The 24187-nt window shown below is 46.9% G+C and overlaps 3 protein-coding genes across 3 annotated transcripts; 1 reads left to right on the plus strand and 2 right to left on the minus strand.

The window, feature by feature from the left end:
* Positions 1-67: 67 nt before the first annotated feature.
* LOC124476253 (aquaporin-9-like) lies at positions 68-4074 on the plus strand. The gene is made up of 6 exons (XM_047033218.1): positions 68-285; positions 458-584; positions 1642-1779; positions 2119-2237; positions 2693-2910; positions 3335-4074. Exons 1-6 carry the CDS (start codon positions 184-186, stop codon positions 3534-3536), a joined length of 906 nt encoding a protein of 301 aa, XP_046889174.1. The 5' UTR covers positions 68-183; the 3' UTR covers positions 3537-4074.
* A 3316-nt stretch (positions 4075-7390) lies between these two features.
* On the minus strand, positions 7391-17864 carry LOC124476252 (disintegrin and metalloproteinase domain-containing protein 10-like). Its single transcript, XM_047033217.1, has 16 exons — positions 17696-17864; positions 16221-16371; positions 14961-15079; positions 14480-14638; positions 13791-13891; positions 13394-13540; positions 13208-13300; positions 12726-12909; positions 12399-12562; positions 12089-12272; positions 11812-11962; positions 11505-11688; positions 10808-10916; positions 10418-10638; positions 10203-10329; positions 7391-10045 (listed from the first exon to the last, which is right to left on the minus strand). Exons 1-16 carry the CDS (start codon positions 17760-17762, stop codon positions 9846-9848), a joined length of 2361 nt encoding a protein of 786 aa, XP_046889173.1. The 5' UTR covers positions 17763-17864; the 3' UTR covers positions 7391-9845.
* Positions 17865-18474: 610 nt separating this feature from the next.
* On the minus strand, positions 18475-23781 carry fan1 (FANCD2 and FANCI associated nuclease 1). Its single transcript, XM_047033887.1, has 13 exons — positions 22240-23781; positions 21973-22113; positions 21682-21883; positions 21337-21570; positions 21029-21160; positions 20819-20927; positions 20603-20722; positions 20321-20485; positions 19884-20037; positions 19557-19660; positions 19278-19472; positions 18937-19065; positions 18475-18809 (listed from the first exon to the last, which is right to left on the minus strand). Exons 1-13 carry the CDS (start codon positions 23363-23365, stop codon positions 18672-18674), a joined length of 2949 nt encoding a protein of 982 aa, XP_046889843.1. The 5' UTR covers positions 23366-23781; the 3' UTR covers positions 18475-18671.
* Between the last annotated feature and the right edge of the window lie 406 nt (positions 23782-24187).

Below are 24187 nucleotides of genomic sequence, written 5' to 3' on the forward strand. Positions count from 1 at the left end.
TTGGGCCTCCAATCCATGACTCCATGGATGTGCACTGTGAGGGTGGTGAACACGAACTAACAGGTCGATGGTGTGTGTTGAATGGGTGTCTAGTGGGGGGTGGGGGGGGTCTGGTGAACTCCAGAGGTTTCCGAGTATGTTAGTCAACTGTCAGTCCTGGCTGCAGAGGTAGCACAGAAGCACATGGAGATAAAACACAAGAGAACGATGAGGCAACATTGTGCTCTGAAGCATGGGATACTCAAGGAGTTCCTGGCTGAATTTCTTGGGACTTTCGTCCTGGTTGTGAGTAAAGCTTGATGTTCGAGATTACTTTTATTTTGAAATGTTGACGTTTTTGTTGCCGTTGCTTCTCAACGCTGATCCAGTGGGTGTTGCGGTGGTCTCTTTCCTGTCAATTTAAATTAAAATGTATTTGTGTTTATTTGTTCGTTGTCTCGCTCCATCTGTGTGTTAGCTGTTCGGCTGTGGCTCTGTGGCCCAGTCTGTCCTGAGTCGCAATGCCCTGGGGGAACCGCTTACCATCCACATCGGCTTCTCTGTTGGACTGATGATGGCAGTATATGTGGCAGGTGGAGTGTCAGGTAAATCAAAATATTAGAGTCATCACAAATATCTCAGATTGGGGCTCTTCAGAATTGTCAACTCTGTACCAACTCTGTCCCCTTTGAAGTTTTTGATGTCGTAGACGGCTTGCTTTCAGCTTTTATTGAGTAGGTTCATTGTGATTTCCTTGCTGAGTAGATGAAAATAAGTTTAACCTAATCAATTAAACTTTGTAGTTTTGGTGGAGACCAAATCAAACAGAGCAGATAATTTGTAGTTGTGTGTTCAGAGAGCGTGGCATAAAAGCTTGCATGTGCAATATTATGTAATGAATGGATTGATATTAATTGGAGCTGGCAAAGATCAATTCCCCTCGACCCGGGGTATTGGCATTCAGTTAAATCAATGGGAGATGACATCTTTATTTCAAGGATCGTGCTGTGCTTTTCAAAATGTTCTATGGTTGTATTATCTGTGATAGATACAATCCATACTGTATACACAGTTTATATGTCATTAAAATGACTTAATAAGTCAAGCGGACTAAGCGTGTTGCCACGGTAACAAAGTTAATAAAGTGTTCTTGTTACATCAGAATTAGCTGTTTCCTGCCATGTGCCACCTTCAGTCCAGTGATACTTATACTCGAGTCAGGGAGAACGTGCCAGACGTCATCCAGATCCGATGGATGAGAGCTAGCCATTGATTTTTCATCCCCGGCACATTTGAAGTGTTGGCTTCATTGAGGTCATCCATAACCCCAGGCTCTAAACGCCCTGTAAGCTCCATCGATCTCCCCCCATGTCCATCTTTCTATGACAGCATCCAGCCCCAACGCCCCTCACAGGAAACTGTTGACAAACACACGCAAATCCACACTGTGACTTTTCAAAAGGGCTGTTTCTTGTTTTACATGAACTCACAGTTCCTTATCTCATCGAACTCAGTCACATCCTCGTGAGACGTTTATAACAAAAACCTGAAACGCCTGGCCTGCTGTTTCCTACTGCTGGCTCTTGTGGCTCCGCCCCCCCCAATTTGTCCGGTTTCCCCACCCCACCTTCCTCTCACTGTCTGCTCTGCCCTCCGTCCCAGGGGCGCACGTGAACCCTGCCGTATCTCTCGCCATGGTTATCCTGGGCAAGCTCAAGTTCTGGAAGTTTCCCCTCTATGTGATCGCTCAGTTCTTGGGTGCCTTTGCTGGGGCTGCAGCAGTCTTCGGACTGTACTATGGTGAGGTTTCTGTTTATAGGTAACTTACCCCGATTTACTCCCCAATGTGCCCCATGGAGCAGATGGCACAATAAACCATTACAGCACAATAGGCAATGTTGAAGCCACAGGACATGTTGTTTAAAGATTTTGGGACACATCGGGTCAATTGGGTTAATTCATTACCAGGGGTATCTTCACAAACACTCTTTGTAGATGACTTTCATCACACTTTACTTTCGAATATATGTATTTATTTGTGTCGAACATTAATTGAGCATCTATTTGACTGTGAAGATGAACAACAATGACCGATGCTCAAGCGACTGAACTGCTTCTGTCAAACTGTCCCTTGTGCAGATGCCTTTATGGAGTACACTAACGGGATCCTGTCCGTGACGGGGATCAATGCCACGGCTCACATCTTCGCTTCCTATCCGTCCAGGCACCTGTCTGTCCTGGGTGGCTTCATAGACCAGGTAGGACAGGATCGGAGACAGATGACCCCTGTGTTGTTCCAGTTCCGTCATTAAATAACCCCCTTTTCTTTTCCTGGGAAATGTGGTTAATGCAAATTGATTGTCCTACTTTCTGACAGAGCGCCTGTCTCATTAGCTGAGTTTTGGGTGTAATGACCCATTTTGGCACTCTCTGGATGTTCAGCTCTACACTTAGCCCCATTTTTGGTTGTTCCGGATCCTTCAAAAACAAACAAGTGCTATGTAGTGTGGATCCAGATCAGTGAGTGTCTACACCACGTCATTGGCTCCCTCGATCTGAATCCTATGACTAAACTAAATAGGCGTTTTCTCTAAAATGGACAAAACTGCCCGAAAGCAGTTTAAAAGTGACGTTTCGAAACGCACATGATGCCTTTTACGACAGATTTTCCGGCAGGTTTTGAATGAGACTGTTTTGCGTTGCTCTGCCTCAGGTGATGGGGACAGGGATGCTGGTGATGTGCATCCTGGCCATTATTGATGGCAAAAACATCGGAGCCCCCAGAGGCACGGAGCCCCTGGCCATCGGCCTGGTCATCATGGCCATTGGGGTGTCCATGGGCCTGAACTGTGGCTACCCTCTGAACCCAGCCCGGGACCTTGGGCCCAGGCTCTTCACTGCGGTGGCCGGATGGGGCATGGACGTCTTCAGGTGGCTTCACGTTCTGGTTATTCCATCTGTCTCACCTAGTGGATGAGCTGCCTCAGTTCAGTTCGTTCCCCTGCTTGCTATATAGGGTTTTCCATTGATATTTGCTAAGCAAAAAACACATGTTGAAATCGATTCATGTGTTATATAACCCCACATGCATTCATCCCATGCAGTCAATGCTGACAACTGATCCAGTGTCAGCCAGTGTCACCTGCTTATAGTGTGCTATGGTGGGCATCGTTCCACTCTATTGAATTATAGTGAAAGTCTATGGTTGTTGGCTGCCCTTGTCAAAACCAAACAGCCATGTAAAACTAAAGAAATCGACTAAAATACACGGAATTCATAGAAATTGCTGATGTTTTTAGAAAAAACAAACATACTTTGTTAATTTGTGTGTGTACGCATGTCCTTGTATGTGCAGCACTGCAGACAACTGGTGGTGGATTCCTGTGGCAGGGCCCATGGCCGGGGGCGTGGCAGGGGCTCTCGTCTACTTCCTGTTCATTGAGCTGCACCACACACAGCCCGAGAAGCCCCACGAGGAGGAAGAGGAGGAGGATGACGAGGAAGAGGACGAAGACAGCAGTCTCAAGGACAAATATGAGATGATCACCATGAGCTAAAGAACTCTACCTCCAAGGACTTACATAGTGTCTGGTTCAGCAAATGTCAATCAGGAGACGAATGTCCGACCCCCTCCCATCTAGGGACAGGCTTGCTCTCTCACTGTTGTCATGGAGAAACCCTGGTGTAGATAGACAGCCATTAGTTATGCCTGTCAGCAGTGCAAGGCTGTTTCTGCCCTCTGGTGGCAACAAATATTATGACTGTCTTACAAGGTGCATTGATTTAGAAGATTCTCTTGCATTGGCGTTCATTTGATCTCAGAACTGTATTATAAGTATACAAAGGCACTTATTGGTTTATAGTGATGTGCTGTTAAGCGTATGGCAGTAGTATCTGTAACACAACGGAAATGTAACATTCATGTCTTGACAACAACAATTCTTGTTCTTAGTTTTCCTTCTGTATGTATAAAGCTCTGTACATTTTACTTTGTCCTTTGTCATTTCAAATGTAAACGTTATGTTTCCGACCAGATGTTTGTGATATGTGGACCTCACTTCATCTGTTCTTCCTGGTTGGAGAAATACTGGTTCTACTGCATCAGATGTGTTGCCTTCAGTGTAGGCTTAGATTAAAATACGCACTCACACACATTTCAAACAAATGTATCATTTTCAGACACATACTTTACATAAGACATTCACACTTACAGTTTGAGGGACATTTATTTGACGTATTGCAGAAAGATTTGATTTCAACTTTCCTAGATGTCGGTTAACGTACTCATTGTTTTACGTGTTCTTTTGTAAATGTATCACATCATTGCCAAACACATTGCCTGTCTTTCAAATAATTAAAATGTAAGGATTTCTTCAGATTCCTGTTTGTGTCGAAGATTATGATTCATAATAAAGCGTGTGTGTCTTGTATGTTCAAAAATGTTTTACATTCTCACAGTCCACCTGTCCTCAAGTCTTCAAACTGGCACTGCAGAGTGGGATGTTTACACAGTGGAATCTTCGTCATAGAGTAACCAGGGGCAAACACACAATGGCCGGGTTTTCCAGATAGCGTTAAGAGCTTCTTAACAAATCTGGGAAACCCGGCCAATGTTTGTGGGTGGGTTTCATGTTGCTTAGTAGCATCGTTCCGACACTGCCCTTGAACAGGCAGCGAACCGACAAACACTTCTGTTTAGCAGTGCGATGAGAATGAGTAGAAGAAAATGCTAATGGTTTAACAACAAACCTTCACAGCTGGTAAGTTTGTGGTATTGCTCAGGATCCTACCTTAGTCCTGACCATGGGCATGTCACTGTAATTACTAGTTTTACTCTAAACTCAATCTAGAATTATAGATTATAGATTATTCTGGGATGTTTGGCATTAACTTCAGGATCACATATAAAGATGTTGAAAAACAGAGACTTGGAAGGACAGAGAGTGTTCAGACCCAGGCTGCTCATCATAAAACACTGTTCCACTACAAGAGAGCTTTCCTACTGGCCAGTAAAGACTCCTGCCTCCAGAAACAGTACTGCTGTCTGTTCAACCTAGGGGCTGGGTACATAGGCGCAGGCAAAACAAAGAAAGGCCTAAAGTGCCTTTTGAGATGCATGAAAGTACAGAAGCAGTCAGGCTGGGTGGACGATGGAGATCTTTACTTCAACATGGGTCTGGCGTACGAGGGACTGCAAAGACTGGACAAGGCCCTGCCTTTCCTTCAGAAGGCAGTGAGAAGCTTCAAGCCGAACAGTCCCAGCAGCCTGGGGGATTCTCTGATCAAACTGTCCTACTGTTGGGTCTCCCTGGGGGAAAGGGCCGTGGCGGGTAAGTCCTTTGCCCAGGCTGCCAAGGCTTACAGGCGAGCTGGCAGGAGGGAAGACGCAGCCATGGCTCTTCAGGAGGCTGCTAAACACACCATACTGAGCGGTGAGGCGTCTGACAGACATGTGATGCAGCTTCTGCAGGGCTGCCTGCAGGACTGTGAGGACGGGAGCTGTGATGTCAAGCTGAGAGGTAACGTTTCAGATAACGCACCCTTCTCATTCTGAGATTATACCAGTGAGTTCATACCCACTACAATGACTGTGAAAAGGGCAGTAACTGCATGAGGATGCTTCTCCTTCACTCAGACCAGCTGCTGACTGACGTGGGGCTGCATTACTGCGCCCTGGGTCAGTTTAGCCGTGCGGAGGCCTGTTTTCTGGAAGCGCTGTCCGCCTGCAGCACACAGACAAATGAGTGCCCGCAGAGAGCCGTGCTGCTGCAGAACCTGGGGGCTGTGAAGAACGCCCAGGGCCTCTTCTCCTGCTCTCTGTCTTATCACACTGAAGCAGTGCAGCTGTTCGGTACAGTCTAAACACACATACATGAATTATTCTATAAATGTACTGTTCATCCTGCTGGATATGTCCCGATGCTTCATACACTTACAGTCACTACACCTGGCACACCCTGACTGGTATTCATAGTCATGTTTACTTGCAGGTGCTTTGGATCAGTGGAAAGGGGAAGGAGAGAGCATGGCCAACCTGGCCTACGCCTACAGCCAGATGAGACTCTACCAGCCAGCAGAGATCTGCTACCAAACAGCTCTGGAGTCTCTCAGGAGAGCAGGTAAGCTCACGGTGATCTATGACCTCTGGTTCGTCCTCATGAAGCACTTCTCGTCCTCGTTCGGCTGTTTCCTGGCGTGCTTTATCTTCCCGAAGGAGATCTTCGGGGTCAGTGTCTGATGTGCGAAGGGCTTGCTGCCACCCTGGTCTGTCTGGGGGCCACCAGACGGGCCATCTCCACCTACCAACACACCCTGGATCTGCTGGAAGGTTCAGAGGTATGCTTTGTTTACCGTCTTAGAAGTGCACTGGACGGCGGGCACTCTTTTGACTCCGTTTTCGATCTTTGTTGATGTTGTCACAGGCTGTGTTGGATATCATCAGGAAAAGGATTGTGAGAAAAATGACAACGCTATCGATTGTAGTTGGTACGTAAAATCTCATGTGCTTCCAACTCACTGGATCACAGTTTTTGTTGATGATCTAGCACTTGCATGTCACACCCACCGGATTTACAATCAATATGATCACGTGCCAGATATGATTAAGGATCAATGCTCTTTGAGCCGAAACACACGAGAGCATTGATTCTTCTTGTGTTTTTAGTAGCAAGCAGATGGGGCAACAGGGTCTATCAAAATGTATTTGTATAGCCCTTTTTACAAGCAATGTCACAAAGGGCTTCACATTTGCCCATAGAACTGCCCCTCAACCAACCTAAACCTTCAAGGAAGACAAGGGAAACTCCCTGAAAACCTCACTAGAGGAGAAATGGAAGAAACCTTGGAGCAATTCAGTGAGGGATCCCCTCCTCCAGAGACACTTGGGGAAAGAGAGGACCAGAACACAGGCTAAACATAGTCATACAACAGGGAACTATCAATGGGTTTTGAAACACAACCAGTGTTCAACTTGGATTCTCATGGCCTTATGGCTGGTGTCAGATGCACACAGCTCTCTGGTGGCAAGCTGTGGTATTGCAGAGTGGTAATACCCATCTCTACCACCTCTAGTACCGGTATATTTAGTACCTACCTATGCAGCAAAGTTTCTCGTAGCCTAAACACAGACAGTAGTAGGAATATATTCAAAAGGTCCCCTGTCCTATTGGTAAGAGTTCACAGTACAGAACATTTAACTACAGTGTGTCTTCAGTATCACACAAAAATAAAAACAGTAGGCAATTGTCCAGTTTATTTTGAACGAATCTTTTAATTAATGCATTTCAAGTACTCCAAAAATTACATCTCTTCGCACAATACAATTTGAAACCGTTTTTTTTTTTTTTTTTGTAAAAATGTTCAAAGTGAACAAAAGATTTTGATACTGTATAAAACACAGTGAACATTAAAATCAGACAGTAGTATTACTTTTTAATCGTGTTCTTTCGGCCTACATCACCTACAACATTTCAAATCAATTTGGACATTTCAGTGCACGTTTATCTAAAAACTTTACCGGTACTACAAAATTAAAATGAAAGTAAATTTACAGGCATTATTCTTCTGTTCGTCTACCCAAACCATGCCACAGGATAACAGAAGACAAAAATTAGAATGACACAAAGTCCATTACACTGAATTGTTTTTACCACTGGTGATAGTGGAGAAAAGAATATCTGTAACAAACCCCCTTTCAACTAGCACATATAGGAACATAAATAACTTAGAAGAGAGGGAAGTTTTGTCACATGAACATCTTGGAATTTTTTTAAATCTGGAATTAGAATACAAAAAAGAACAGACGTATCAAAAAGTCTTCATCTTCAAATAAAACTCCAATTCTCCAAGTACTGTACAAGTTCACAAGGATATAATCTGGGCTAGTATTAGTGGACTAGCCTATAAGATGATTTTAAAACCGCTTCTACTCCTTTATACGGTAAAACCCCCAAATGAGTTTAGCAACCCCTAATCTCAATAATTCCTCAACGATGGGAAACAAATGAGTTGATGTGAGACAGACAGACTCTAGCGTCTCCTACAGACCTGTGCATGCTTGGCCACAGAGAGGTGATGGGATAGCAAACTATCTTGGAAGCCGCTAGCATTGCCCCCACTTTTTCGTGTTAAGAGGGCAGGAGGAAAACCCCCAAGCTCATATCAAGCGCACCATGGCAGTCCCCATCACCTCCAAACCTGAGGCTTAATCTGTCCCAACTAGTGTATGGCTTCTCCAAACCTACTGGCCCTTTCCAACCACTGTGACACTAAAGGATGCGATGGGGCTGCTCTTTACAGATCTCTGGTCAAGAGACATTTATGACAAGGTCATGTACGCCTGCTCATCTGCCCTGCTGGGCCTCTGGCGTTGTAGAACAAACACCTGCAGAAACATTGGGCAGGAGATCTGTTTGAGGAAATAGAAGAATAATGATCATTCATTCCATACAGCTACTAGCCCCTGACACACAGCTGTCATGGGCTTCAGTATGCCACTGATTCCAATCTCAATCTTTTGTCACCATTGTCACCGTTTTAAGACTAGATACAACGAGCTGTCATAGCAAGGTTATAGTGACAACAGACCTTTGTTCGCTGTAGTTACATGTAATTAATGTGTCTGCATACTGACCATCATCTTCAGAGCACACTTTTGATGTGAAAAGCAAGAGCATGGAGTCATTTTTTTTTCTTTTGTTTTTTTTTACATCCATATTGGAAATATTTAGCAATTTCACACTTTCCACACTCACGTAAACCTAGCACTGTAACATTAATACACTCTCTGACCTATTGTAAGCCCTAAGTCTGCCTTCATTTGCCTGCATTTATGAACTACACAGGCAGAATTCTTATCTTAAGTTAGTGGTTATTCATTCTTCAGCAACAATAAAAGTGTGTCAAACCTAGTGAGGATCCCTCCTGTTCCTTGACTATCCCTAAATGTTACATGGTGTGAACAGTACGAGATGTTAGCAACAAAACAAAAGCAGATGAAGATTTGGATCTTGAACGTCCCTCCAGGTCAAAAGTGGGATATGGTGACCTTGACGTTTAGCATCCATGTCCAGTAACCTAACGTGATGTTGAGACTGCCTCCTGATCCGACTGCAGTAGGGGAAGACGAACCACCATCAGATCTCCCTCCCCCCCCCCCCCCCCCCCCCCCCCCCACTCCAGCACTCAAGAGTTCATCTTCGCAGATACCTTCATTTGTGTGTTTAGAGTCCTGAGAGTACTAACCGAAACCAGTAAAGAATCATACATTTACAGTAGAAGAAATAGTTTGTATTCACTTATGATACACTTAAATCTGTACAGTCACATGCAGAGGATGGTCTGCATGAGAGACAAGAGCTTGTGTCTTTTGACGTTTTGAAAAGGTGGAAAATCCCCAAAAAGTGCTGAAGATCTCTACCGAATGCCTCTCGGTTCCCTGGCTGGGACGGCAGAAGACAAATCCAGCAGCCGCAGGTGTGTCACTTGAGAGGACTTAGCAATTGGAAAGGAGAAAACAAAAACCAAAATCATCACAGAAGGTACTAAAGCTACGCATGATTCCTTTACTCCTTTAAAAACAAACCAATAAAAAAAAAAATAGGGGGGGGGGAGAAGGAGAAATGCCAGACGGCCGCGTTGGAAATGGCTCGGGGGGGTCCAAGTCTGCATCCCAGGCAGGATGGACGATCTCACGGCAGGGCCACTCTGTCGCTTCTCTATTTCTCGCGGTCTGTTTGTCGGGCTGTTTGGTGGATGAAGGGTGTGACGATGATCGGGTGACTGGTTTAGGCTATTCTTTGGATGGAGTGACTGTTTTATCCCACTGTAGGCACAAGGAGGAGGAGCCAAGGTACGGCCTGCTGGTCTCAGCGTCGCATCTGGCCCATCTGATAGTTCTCCCTGGGCTGCCGGCTGTGCCTCTGGGCCTGGGGCTGAGGCTGCCTCTGAGGCTGAGGCTGCCTCTGAGGCTGCCTCTGCCCGGCGTGCTGGTGGGAGTGGGGGTGCTGGGACTGGTGCTGCACCTGGGAGCTGGCTTGCTGCTGGGCACGCCGCCTCTTCAGGGTGCCTGGTCGGGGGGGAGAAGGGAGGGGGGTGACTGGGTGTTAGTTCAGCACTTCAGAACAAGACGACTTCCAGGTCTCAACCATGTGGTTGGCGTTCCCCGGTGGGTTGTTTGTTAAGTGTTTATTGTTGGACGGAAAGGCTGGCTGGCTGCTGCTCACCTGGTAGTGGTTTGGGCGGGGGCAGCTTGGGGTTACTGCTGGGAGTGTGCACGCTGCAGATCTTAATGAAGCCGGCCATCAGCATGATCAGAGCGATGCCCATCAGCAGGACGGCCCACCAGTGTGCCTGGATGGAGATCATAGAAACAGGCAGTTCATACAGGGACATCCGCCTGGGGAGGGAGAGGGGGGTGAGGATGCTGTGAGACACGTACCACTATCCACTCAGCGATGTTCTCGTAGAGTTCGGGGTTGAAGATGGCCTTCTTGAGCCTGGCCAGTGGTCCGTCTGCGTCCACCAGACGGCACTTCATGAACACGTCGCAGTAGCCCTTGAAGTCGTTGCAGGGGGATCCAGCGGGTAGGGTGGTCACCTTCTTATTGAAGAAGCGGGCCAGCTTCTCAGAGCCTGTGCTGCTGCAGGTGTTGGGGTTCACTGCAAGGGGAAGGAAGTGACCATTAGCTCACACCTTAACGGCCAGAACATGAAGAGCTTCACCTTAACACCCAACCTAATAACACTTGACACGCCTCGTGATGGATTGTGTGTGTGTGTGCGTGTGGATATGAGGAGATGTGTATGGCAAGCGGGGGAGAAGTCTCACTCTTCTCCATGCAGCACACGTGGCACAGCTCCGTCTCGTCCTTGCCCTCCTGGCTGGCGCAGGTGCACACCTCCAGCCCGTACTTCTCACAGATGGAGCCGGAGCAGCCCTGGGGAGGAGGAGCAGGGAGAGGAGGAGCAGGGAGAGGAGGAGCAGGGAGAGGAGGAGCAGGAAGAGGAGGAGCAGGGGCAGGGAGAGGAGGAGCAGGGACAGGGAGAGGAGTGGCAGGGAGAGGAGGAGCAGGGAGAGGAGGAGCAGGAAGAGGAGGAGCAGGGGCAGGGAGAGGAGGAGCAGGGACAGGGAGAGGAGTGGCAGGGAGAGGAGGAGCAGGGGCAGGGAGAGGAGGAGCAGGGAGAGGAGGAGCAGGAAGAGGAGGAGCAGGGGCAGGGAGAGGAGGAGCAGGGGCAGGGAGAGGAGGAGCAGGAAGAGGAGGAGCAGGGGCAGGGAGAGGAGGAGCAGGGGCAGGGAGAGGAGGAGCAGGGGCAGGGAGAGGAGGAGCAGGGAGAGGAGGAGCAGGTAGAGGAGGAGCAGGGAGAGGAGGAGCAGGGAGAGGAGGAGCAGGTAGAGGAGGAGCAGGGAGAAGAGGAGCACGGAGAAAGGTTAATCGGCGTCCTCACAAGAGGGCTCCCAGGGAAGGGGGGAGGGAGGCCCAGGACAGTGGCACGCCCAGCACACCTCCAGCAGGCAGCCCACTTACCCCGTTGAGGCAGACTTGGGTCTCCCCGTGGCAGGCGGTGAAGTTGGCCTTGGGCTCGGAGGTGGGGCAGTGGGCCGTGCCCCCGTTGCACATGCCCTGGTGGGCACACTCCGACTCCTCTCTGCACTTGTCGTTGCGGCCCTTGTAAGTGCACTCGTGAGTACAGCAGGGGCCTTGGCTGGGACTGAGGGAGCACAAAAGAGTTCAGTCGGCTTTGCTACACGTCGCTTCCAGGAGGTTGATTTGTGTGAGAAACACTGGAGGGGAAACCAAAGGAAAGCCACTGCCTGTTGGCCATTTGAATTACCTGCAGACTTTGTTTGGCTTTCGCTTGCACTTCTTGTTGTCGGGCTGGTTGGCGTCATAGCAACACTGGTCCCTGCACTGGTCGCTGTAGCCGCAGTCACACTCCTCTCCAGGCTCCACCAGGCCGTTACCACAGATGGGCTGGCCAGACTCTGTAGCCGTGCACGTGTGTGTGTTTACACCAAGAAAACAAACACACAGAAATGCCTCTCCTCTCTGTGGAGAGGGATCTACACCAGAGACGTGGCCTAACTACAAACACAACAAACACAACGTACCGACGAAGCAGTTGCCCCTCTTCTTCTCCAGCACCTGGCTGATGTTGCGCACGCTGCAGATGGAGAACTTGTTGTTGTTGAGCTTGTCTCCCGAGGTGGCCCGGGCGTACATGATGTAGTTCCCCTTCTCCTTCTTGTCTTGGCTCTTGGACTCCCCCGGAGTGCACTCTGACCCAGAGTCATGCTGAGGACAGGGGGGGGGAAGCAATCTTGGTTCAGGATTTAAGAGGGGATTAAAATGAGTCACACTAGCGCCTCTAAGCCTCACTTGCACTGAGCGGAGAGGCACTCATTATCCTTCTAAACTCACCGGGGAGCCGAAGTTGTGTCCGACTTCGTGAGCGAAGGTAATGTGAGAGACTTTGGGTGGGACGTGCGAGGCATAGTTCTGCACGGTGATGATGCCGGTGTTCAGAGACTTCTTCTTACCATCCGAGTATAACTTGCTCTTCTCACAGATGCCCCCTGAGCTGCCTGTGAACACAAGCCAAGCCTGTCAGCAGAGAGTTCCCCAAATATGGAATTGTCATGCACATGGGAAGCTAAAACCTAACCAAGTCATGGCTTCACTACCTGACTGACTACATCTGCGGCTGTAACCCTGACGGTGTTGACTAGAGGGTGATGGAGGCGTTACCTGCAGGGGCCCCCACCCAGGCCAAGCCCAGAACGCCGTCGTCAAAGTCCCTGTCAGTGAACACGTAGGCCAGGCAGTAGTCGTCGTGGTTCTGCTCTGAGTTCAGCTCCAGAAACTTCTCCACACCGATGTTGGCGAAGCGGAAGGGGTTGGACCTGTCTCTCTCATCACTGGTCATGTTGATCTGTACAGCGCACACGCGCGTGAGAGAGAGAGAGAGAGAGACAGAGAGAGAGAAAGAGAGAGAGACAGAGAGAAAGACAGAGAGAGAGAGACAGAGAGAGAAACAGAGAGAGAGACAGAGAGAGAGACAGAGAGAAAGACAGAGAGAGAGACAGAGAGAGAGACAGAGAGAGAGACAGAAAGAGAAACACACACGCAGCTCAAGGAAAGTAACAATGCCAGCATAACATGAGAGTAGCATTTCACCCACAGTGAGTCAGGTTTGCGTTCATAACGACTGAATGAATCTCGAAACTCACCCTGATTCTTTTCACCATGAAGCTGATGTTGCGAATGCCCATAAAGTCTGTTCCCTGGTAGATAGCATCGATGGCCTTAACGTGACTGGAGATCTGGAGCAGGGAGATAAAAGCACTCGTTCCTCACACTGGAATGGAACTGCACCCCCCTTGGGTCCCAGTGAAAGCTGGCGTGTCCTGCACTACCTGTGCTATGACCGCCTCTCTGGTCTTGTAGAACTTGAAGAAGAGGTGGTCTGTCTGGATGAAGAGCTGGCAGGTGTTCTTCTCCACCTGGGCCATCCTCTTCTTCCTCAGCAGAACAGGGTCGGAGGGTGCATCCTCGCTCTGCTCCTGGAGCAGGGCGGGCGAAGAAGAAACAGATAGGGGCGGTTAAATAAATCATATGCAGCATTTTCAGGCCAGAGGTGGCTGAATAAAACATGTGCCGTATTTTTAGGTCATCAAATATACCTAAACCAAAGTTTTGATACCAAAGATTCTGCATGCAACCATTAGGGAAATATAAGCAGATAACAGTTATGATCTGTGTTGATCTATGACAAGCAGACAGTAAAGTTGTGGCTGTGTGGTATGGATTTACCAAGGCTGGTTCCTCTACAACAGAGCTCTGGTACTTCTTCATCTTCTCAAATACAGAGTGGTCAGCGCAGCCTCCTTCTGGCCCATACTTGTGTGGATAGTCTGAGGGAAAAGGACAGCACATTGTTTACATTAACCCAGACCATTTGAAGCACTTAGCCTCAGAACCCTCTATTGTCTCTGAAGAAATGCACTTAAGAGCTCCTCTAACGGTCGAGATAATGGTTCTCTTGCCAACGTTGCTGGCCATTTGCCTTTCTCTAATGCTCTCAAAGCGCAAATAATACATTTATCACACATTTTCTCTACATACTCATGAGCAGGCAGTGCCACAGGCAGAAGATAATTAGTCGTCCCTACGGACCAATGTAAGACCTTGTTTGCTGTTGAACTTTGCATGGCACATGGCACTGTGGCTAGTATGCAGTGTACCAACACTGTACAGACAGGCCACTTAATTAAGCTGTAGTGGCCCAGCTGTAGTGGCCCAGCTGTAGTGGCCCAGCTGTAGTGGCCCAGCTGTAGTGGCCCAGCTGTAGTGGCCCAGCTGTAGTGGACCAGCTATAGTGGCCCAGCTGTAGTGGCCCAGAAGAGACTGCTAATTGGTGCCTTGGGGAACACAGGAGAGTCTCTGTATCATCAGGATCTAGAATAAAAATGTGGGAGTGTGTGTGTGAGGAAGGGACTCACTGATGTCGTCTTCATGGTAGATGACCGAATGGAAGGGTACATCTTTGTCCTTCAGGTATCTCTCAGCAGGCTCCACGTAGAACGTCCCCTGGTAGGTCTGGATGAAGCCCTCAAACTTGCCCTCCACGATGGAGCCGTGGCTCAGGGTACCCTTCTCCCCTGTGGAGAGAGACCCAGACTCAGAGAGCCCGACTCAGAGAGCCCGACTCAGAGAGCCCGACTCAGAGAGCCCGACTCAGAGAGCCCGACTCAGAGAGCCCGACTCAGAGAGCCCGACTCAGAGAGCCCGACTCAGATAGCCCGACTCAGAGAGACAGACACTGAAGGCAGCATCAGAGACTTCTCTCCAGCTTTTTAAATTGGTTTGACCATAAACATCAGTGAGGTGGTTGCCTCTATCCTTCCTGGTTCCCAAAGTTCAAGAAAACTTGATTTGCCCCCAGAACTATGAAAAACAGAGACAGGAAGGTGTTAAGCGTACCATATATTTCTCCAGTGTAGATGTGGGAGGTATCATACGTGGTCTCTTCCCCTCCCATATCCACTTTCAGGTCCGGGACAAACAGGGTGGTGTCCCTCTTCATTCTCAGATTAAAGTGTCTGAGAACCGAGGAAACAGAGTCAGCGCACAGGAAACAGATGCACAAGTGTGTCCAGGACAGAACAAAAGAAAGTCACTGAACAACAGGCCTAACCCTCCGGGGAGGGGGGGGGTCTGCTTATCCATTCACTACGAAAACATTAGACAACAAAAAGGAAGACGATAAGTGTCATCCTGAATCCAAGTCAGATTTCATTGTTACGGGTACTTTCTCTTGAGGACAGACACCCAAGATGAGGGTCAGGAACGTGTTACTCTGAGCATGTGCCCCCAGGTTGGGGCAGAGGTCTGAACTTGGCAGGGCTGAGAGAGGTTGGTGATGTTATTCGGCACTTAGAGGGGGGGGGGGGGGGGGGGGCAAATGAAAAGGAAAACTGAAATAAAAGCAAGGCCACTGGCTCAGTGAAAAAGATAGAAGAAAATACATAAAGCTTTTCCTTATGCTTCAGTAGAAGTTGCTAACATAATTTTATGCGAGTAGCACATAGAAAAACAATTTGGTGTTTTTCAACTGCGGTTTTTTCTTCTTACTGACAGAGACCAAAGAAGCAAACAAGTGACAAATTAAGTGATACTTATATCTTCTCTAAAAGTAGAAGGCTGCTGGCTATATATAATAAAATATAAGGCAGAGATTTATCTAAAAGAATAAGATATCATCTGGAATAGCACAGAAACAGACATTGTCCATATGGCAAAGAATTAGCGTTGTTTCATGCTAAGCCAGGAGGGCAGCAAGCTTTGGAGAGTCCTACTTTTCTGAGCAGCTGACACCTTGCTTCTATTTGTTTGTTTGCTCAGCCCTTATTCCTCCCCTTCCCTATCAAGCTGCATCTGAGCCTCAAAGCACTGGGCCTGGCCACTGGCAGGAAGAGGCCTGGTCCTCGCCAAACTCCCTGCCAGATGGTCTCCACTGGGTCTCTCAGCTTAGACCCAACACCGCTCTCTGACACAGCTACACAGCTCTTTTTAAAGGTACAGGATATTAAATGATGATGTGCTTCTAAAAGCATCCACCAGTGACATGCAGTTTCTGTGACCGAGATGATCATTCTGTATATAAAGAACCATGGACTTGGATGTTTTGCAACAACGTAACCATGCTTTACTTTTCAATTTCTAGAAAGAAAACCGACCAACCTTCCATGGGCATGGAAGTCCAGATGAAGGAACTTGTCTTCGTGGGAGAGCGCCCTCTTGGCTCTCTGATGTTTGCTGTGAAGCAGGTCTGTGTCATAAGACAGACCTTCATAGTGGCGGATGTATTTATTCAGGGGGTTTCCATAATAACCTGGACATAAGATAGTGGAGTTTTAGCAAGTTCCATAAACATATTGTTGCCTACACAACACATTCCAACCCAGATCAAAGTAATCAACATAGTTTGCTAATATGCAAGTTGTATTAGTAGTATAATATATACTATTACTACTAAAATATTAAATAGGCCTGCTATTCACATATAGGCCGACTTTATCTGTACTTGAAAACATTAAAGTATCAAAGATGTGATAATTCAAGCATGGACGCGTTTTTGATTGTTTTGAATGTCCCAGAAACCAAATGTCTTTAATGCTTTTTCTTAAAATTCCTCTTTATATATAAACTTGTCCAAATAGTTGGGATTGCTAATTCTTCAACCTCATGCCTAGTATAAAGCTAAATCAAAAACGTATTATTACAAGAAGAAAACATCAACAAATATATTGAATGGCATCGAAGATCGATACGTCAGCATCAGAAATATATATTTCGCATGATTGACGACTGCTTAAACGTGTAGTTTTCGCAAACAAATTAAATGATCCAACTACCACAAGCCATCATTTGTGCGTTTAAGTGATCAGGGGTTGCATATTTGTTAAAATAATATAGCAATGCCTGTTAATTAGTCATGACTACATCATATTGGGAATTAGGAGGTGTACTAGTAGGAATCCCTAGGGCTTCTGTTGAAAAGTAAAAAGCATTGCATGGCTACGAAACACAATAAGGTTTAGCTACGCTTGCTAAGAAGAATCCGGTCATTGTTTCTGTACTGGTGCTTTTGACTAGGCAGCTAGTTAGCTTGCAATACAATAGACAATCAGATAGCATAATGAAGAACGTAACGCCTACTTGCTGTGCTATCTAATGAAACTGTGGCTAAATGACAACATGGAATTTTGCAAAAAATAAGACATTTCAAAAACAACGTTTAGATCAGTATTGCGTGTTTACATTAATAACTGAGCAAGCTATCAAACTTAGCTAACGCGATACTCCCAGACTTGGTAGTAAATAACTGTTCGCTAGCTAGCTAGTCAGTTAGCCTAGATTATATGTTGGCTAGCCGTGTCGGGTGGTAGTACTAGTGTCAAACCGACAATAGTCAATATAGGTACTTGTAAATAGAAAATGGGCAGATTTAACTAATTAACTGGAAACTATTAAATAAATGTGGCGGTGAGGTTGAGAGAAATCAAATTGAAGGACGCAATCTTGTTCAAAACAACCAGGCCATGGCTAGTCCGCTGTTTTTGCCTAGCCATTGGCTCGCGATATCTTTTCTCTCCTGTCCAATTCCTTCGTGTATGTCGCTTTTTCGATTAATCAATTGAAATATGGCAACTCACCTTGTGCACAGTTTATTACATAAATAATGAAAATTAATTCCAAGAGAAGCATATCCGTCAAACCCATTGTTAGAGCATTGATAGTGTTATCACTTTATTGTCCTACTTAGCTAGGCGCAGCCGCCCTGTGTTTTTGCAGCTTCCTCTCATCACCTCCCCTTCTTCTCAACGCCCTGACGTCAGACGCAGTTGGGATCTTAATGACATCCCTTCCCCCACATAACACACTGTAGGTATTTTACTACACGTACCAGTATACTCTGACAGGTGTTTCCAACCCCGTGCCTGCCTAAGAGGGTTACCTTCCGGTAGGATTTTTCTCCAACCCACCCCAGCAACTGGATGATCAACTGGATCATTAGAGGTGAGATGGAAAAAGTACACGCATCCTTCACTCAAGTAAAAGTACGGGTACTTTAAAAAGAGATGTTTTTAAAGTTGAAGTGCTGACTACACTTTTTCACTGAAGTTCAAGCAACGCCGTTATCATAATAAATCCCCCCCAATATTCAAATCTGGTCAAATTGTCCCCCCCAATATACTGATATAAAAATATAAATGTGTCACGCTACGACAAGCAACCATCACCAGCAAAATATTTGACCTTTCTACCTTTCAAAACCTTTTTAGAATTTCTTTTTCAAAAATGTTCAACCTTGAGAATATATATATTTTTAAACCTACGTTGACATACCTGAAAGGTTCCTCTGCTAGCAATCTATAATTTCTGAAGAGCAATACAGCAGTTTATGGCTCACACACACATGTTGATGTACATCCAACCAAGCAGTGTAATAAAGCATTAATTTAATTCATTTTAACATATGATACAACAACAAATCTTAAGAGATGTAAAACCATGCTGTTCACCAGACCAGCCAGATTATCAGCTGTGTCAGTTCAAGGGGGTTCTCAGTCATAATTAGCACCCTCAAAAAGCTACTTCAGCCATCCCAGTCAGATGCAGCTGTGTGCGTCACTCCAGACGAGCGCCCCTGGCTCCTGTGGCTGTCACGTGGCAGACCTCCACATCTGCACCCAGACTCTGCAGCTCATCCAGCCAGATCTGCTGCTTCTGGGACAGCCTGTCACTGGGCCCTTTCACCTCCACCAGCTGTAACACAGAGAGCCTTCTCCAGTCAACAGTGTACAACAGACATTATGAACTTTGCACTGGTTGATTATAAGTTGGGGATATAACTATCACCACAGGGTTTAACACGAGGTAATTGTGAGCTCACCTTGTAGCTGTTGTTCGAGGTGTTCCACACCACCAGGTCAGGTAGACCTGCTCGACAGTGTCGGTAATCCTTTACCATCCGAGCGATTACCCCTCCCAAGAGGGTTCCTCCCAGACAAGACACAAGACTCTGCCCAGATATAGGTCATTTAGAATGTGTTAAATCAGAACGTCTTCAAAGCGCTATGGTGTGTCACTTACCTACCAAAATGTTACTAAATAACTGACACTATCATTACCATGTCGTTGACAAGACATGACAGGGTAGTCGTAAATCCCTGTAACTACCTGGAGTACATAGCAACCCTGTAGGTAATCATTCAAGAGGCTTGTTGTCGTTACCTGAGCTTGCTCCAGAGAGGAGAAGCGCTCCCAGCTGACCAGGGAACATTCCCGTCCCTCCTGCGAGGTCCAGGTGTCAAACAGCAGGTTGTGGAGCGTATCCACAGACGCCTCGCGGAGCATCTGAACACGCGTCTCTACGGCCTCCCTCCGATTCTCATAGAAGCGGTCAGTGAAAAGGTCCAATGGACAGGTCTGTCACATGAGAAGGTTCAGACACATTTCAGAAGGGATATCTAGCTGGAGATGGCTATTAGTGTTGGACGGGTTTGTGCCTACTTGGTAGGGGTTTCGGAAAACATCTGGAATGTCATCCATGAAAATGATATCCCACATCAAGAGACCAAACAGAGTAGAGAATGTCGATCCCTCTCCATGAATGCCTACATAGAACAAAAACAAAAATTAATCCGCACATAATTACACTGACTATAATAAAGAAGATTATTACCAATGGCTTGTTTTATTTTGTTGTACATTTTTTCTTTGTTCATGAGGTTTAAAGTGTATGCACCTGCCCACCAAAGTAAATTCCTGGTTTGTGACCACTTACTTGGTGATTAAACACAATTCTGATTCTGATGCATTTTTATACAAACAACTTGCCTTGGTCAAAGCCATTCCGTCTGTAGTGTGCCAGTGACAGCTCTTCCACAGAGCACATGACAGTCGCGTCTCCCCCTTCCTCCTCAGTTGGCAGGAGAAACACAGATTTCCCTGTTCCTCCCTCATGAGGGAACAGCTGGCCTCGGATGGTCACCTAGAGGCAAAACGAAAACAATCTGACTTGTGAAGTCAGGTGGCTGAGCGGTTAGGGAATTGGGTTAGTAATTCGAAAGGTTGCTGGTTCGATTCCCGGCCGTGCAAAATGACGTTGTGTCCTTGGGCAAGGCACTTCACCCTACTTGCCCTACTCTCCCTGTACTTACTGTAAGTCGCTCTGAATAAGAGTGTTTGATAAATGACTAAATGTTAATGTTTTAGAGCGGTGTCTTTTTTTTCCCAAGGCAGTTTAAATCGTAGAACATCTCAGTTGGCCTTACGTGAGTGACATCTTTGACATGGATGGTTGGCAGGTCTTGGAGTTCAAGGCGGTACTTCTTGAAGCTAGGAGACTCCTTCATTCTGGAGGCTCTTTGGTGGAGGGACAGTTGATGACCGGTGCGCACCAGAGGGTCTGACAGACCCTCGCTGATAGCAGCAATGGCCTGTAAAACAGACATTGGCATTGCAAAAGTCTAATTAAGGGCTGATATGCTGGGGGAGGGAGTCTGGACAACCAGCCAGGAATGCTTTTGTAGAGGTTAAAAAATATTGCCACAAACCTGCTTAGGCTGTTTTAGGTGCTGCTGCAGGTTGAGCGCTATCCTGTCCCACCATCGCCCCCTGCTGTCAGGACAGTATACAGACTGGCCCAGTAAGGAGCGCAGCTCCTCCACCGCTTCCTAACACAAGCATGACACACTCCAACCGTCAACAGAAACAACTACAAAAACATAATCCAGTGACTTTTCGGACATGTTCACGTAAAGCACAGTCACCTCATAGCGTCGCAGCCTCTGTAGAATCTCCACGCCTCGAGACAACACGCGAGTGTACGCCCATCCTGTGGTGAAGCAGCGCAGGAACACCGGAAGGTTCTCCTCATGACTGCTCTGACAGAAACACTCAGGAGTCAACAAGCAGCCCTCTGACGTGGGACTCTGAGAAAGCTCATAAGCACCTCTGGGTGAATATGAGTCGTGTGGTACCTGAGGTCGTGTGTCATCCTCAGCTCCTGCCAGGTCGCTTTGGCTGAGGTGTAAAGCAGCAGAGCGTCGTCCCAGTGGCCTGCCTGCATGGCTGTGATCACCTCCTGCAGGGTGCGCATGACCGCCTCGTACCTGACATGATGGATGGGAACGTCTGAACACTCCAAGGCACATTTGCAATAACGCAGGAAAACGAAACGTGCCCTGACATAAAGATAAGTGAGGAGGAGGAAAACGGGACTGAAAATGACATGATCACATTACTGTCCGTGTTGGTCATCATGACCAATTCTTCCTCTGAATCTGACCTGATGAGGTCTTCTCTGTCCCGGAACAGCTTGGTGCGGCGAAGCACGGTGTAGTCAGGGAAGGCCAGACGGCCAGAGTTAACCAGGAGGACGGTGTAGAGCTGGCCCTGACCTCCGGCAGCCATGTCCTCCTCCTCCATGGAGTCAGTCAGAGAGAACAGGAGGAGAACCCGAGAGAAGACAGCTCGAGGTCCTCGGTGGAGACGCACACAGGAACTGGCCAGTTGCTTGGCCCTGTAGGATCAAATGAAGACAGAGGTGAGCAGAACATAGGTCGATCATGTAGGGACGCCATGATAAATAAAATCACCAGAATCGCACGTTAACTCATTTTGATGTATTCACTTTTTAAGAATGATGGCCCCGGTGTTATTCTGACCAGGAGCCAGAGCAAAGAGAGACTTCTGTCTGCTCAGACGGAGAAGCCCGTCCACTAGCTGCTGTTTCGGAGTCCCAGACCCTCCGAGGCGGAAGGCCTTGGCCAGGTTCCGGAGCTCTGGGACGGGCAGCAGGTCCAGAACCTCCCCGAGCTCCTGGAGGTCATTTTCTGTCATACAGAAAGAGGGATTTAAGTATAGATTCTAAGTGAGGGGAGTGACTTTCCAAAGTGGACAACCTCAAGTGACAGTCTCCCACCTGTCTGTAGGAAGCTGCTATCAACCAGCTCTTGAACAACAGGACTCAGGTCAGCGCTAATTTCAGCATAACCTAGCTTGTTCACTTGGAGCCATTTCAGCTTCCTCTGGAACAGTCTAACGTACAGTTTCTGTCCAGGCACTAGAGGAGAAAAAGGTACAACTAGGAAAACATAATAAAACATATATAGCTAGGTAACAAGAACAGCCAATTAGAGAAAACAAACAGGTATAACATACACAACAAACAGGTGACATTTCAACTCACCCGAGAGCCTTTCAAACATGTGTATGACAGACAGATCATCCTGATTGAACAGCTCCCTGTCATCCTCATTCTCCAGTACGGCCTCTAGCACAGTCCGAAAGTTACGGAGATAGTATGATAACCGCGATGGGTCTGAGGTGTCCGCTTCCTCAGCCGCTTTCCCTGCACCGGGTTCAGTCAGATCATCACCGTCCAAAACTACAGAGCTTCCAACGAGAGCCTGCTTTGTTCCGCTCTTTAATGAAGAGTCACTAAACACATCTGAAGTGGGCTCTGATCTGTGTTGGCTGCAGTCAGATGCCCCTGTCGTGTGTTTGCTAGACTCAGCCTCGACTGGCTCACTGTTCTCCACATATCTGACTTTCTTACTGAGTGCCGAGGTCCTCTGTTCTGAACCGCTCTCGCCAGATCTCTCCCCTTTCTTCCTCTTCGTTAGTCTGGAAGCAGCCAGAGAAACCACTGGAGGAAGATCATCCCCATGTTTCTCTGATGGACTCTCTACTTCAATAGAACTGGTTGATTCAGTGGCTAATATAATTGTTTTGTTGTCACCTGTAACTCCATGGTTCTCCTTCTGTGAGCCGCTCAGCTTCCCAGAGTCTTCCTCCTCCTCCTCCGAAGAAAGCTCTATCACATTCGGTGGCCGAGAGCCATCTGGAGATTTGAGGCCTTTACTGGATAACTTGGAAGACAAGCTACCGAGACTGATGGTCCTTACCACACGCTTTCTTCTCACTTCATGTGATATCTGCTTTTTGAAATAAGGGCTTGTCTTGGGCTCTTCCTTTGCTTCCTTGGAAAGGCATGTGTCGTCCTGGTCTGGGGTCTTGGGGCTATTTCGAGGAGGTGACAATGGCAGCTTAGACACAGCAGTACTACTGAAGGAAGCCGCCTCGTCATTGTTATCCCTTTGAAGGTTCTGGCATTGTGAATCAATGTGCTCATTTATCTTAAACCTAAGGACCATCTGGCCACACAGAGGACAGGGCAGTTTAGATGGTGGGGTATTGTTGAAGAAGGAGGTGATGGGACTCGTTCCGGTCCCTCCATTTTTCAAGATTCTTTTTTTCTTTGAGGCAGATAGACTTCGCTGATTAGTTTTGTTTGGGTTGAGTCTCTCAGCCATGGTGGCTCAAGCTAGTGCGCTGTCCCTCAGGTTTGACTAGAAAACCACTTGAATAGGCTTTCCATTGCACCGAGATTCCGGCTATAGTCTGCAGCTGATCTCTGCAGCCGAGGTTGACATTATTCAAAAGTTGTCACAGTAGCTAAGATTCGCTTGGTGCTAGCTAGCGGCTAAATCAGAGTAACTGTCGCGCGCCTATTAGCTAGCTAGCTAATCAAAGCATAGTGGTTACTAGTCTTATCCTGTACATTACCTTGGCATATAGTATCACATTTTGACACTCTGCACTTTACAGTTCACAATAGCGAACTGTAAAACGTGTTGCCTGGTACAATGCATTTGATTAGCAATAAAATTATAATGCTTGTCCGCCACTTTTCAAGATTCTGCGCTCAGAAGGCCGAAGCAATCGATGAAAATCCGTCCGACTAGAATAATAGATCTCTGACGGATCGATTTCCATCGGTTCTGGTTCAGATTACAGACAGTGAACCTGAAGTTTTGTTCTAATTAATGCTATTCGAAATATTGTACATTAAATCCTAATCATCATTATTGTTATCCAGGAAAAATACTGAATTGTCTTTTTAGTCGTACGTTTTTGCAAATCCATTCATTTTTTTAATGTTACATTTTCATGTTAAAAAATCAACCACATTCTGGTTTGAATTGATGCGGAGCTTCTCATCTAGGCAACAAATGTTATATTAATCAAGTATGCCTACTCTGTGCTATAACTAGCGTGTCATTACTTCATTATTGTAAATATAAATTTATACTAGACTGTATTTAATTCAGAAAGACCGCTATCTCATTGTATGT

The sequence above is a fragment of the Hypomesus transpacificus genome, chromosome 14, assembly GCF_021917145.1.
Source record: "Hypomesus transpacificus isolate Combined female chromosome 14, fHypTra1, whole genome shotgun sequence".
Lineage (NCBI taxonomy): Eukaryota > Metazoa > Chordata > Actinopteri > Osmeriformes > Osmeridae > Hypomesus > Hypomesus transpacificus.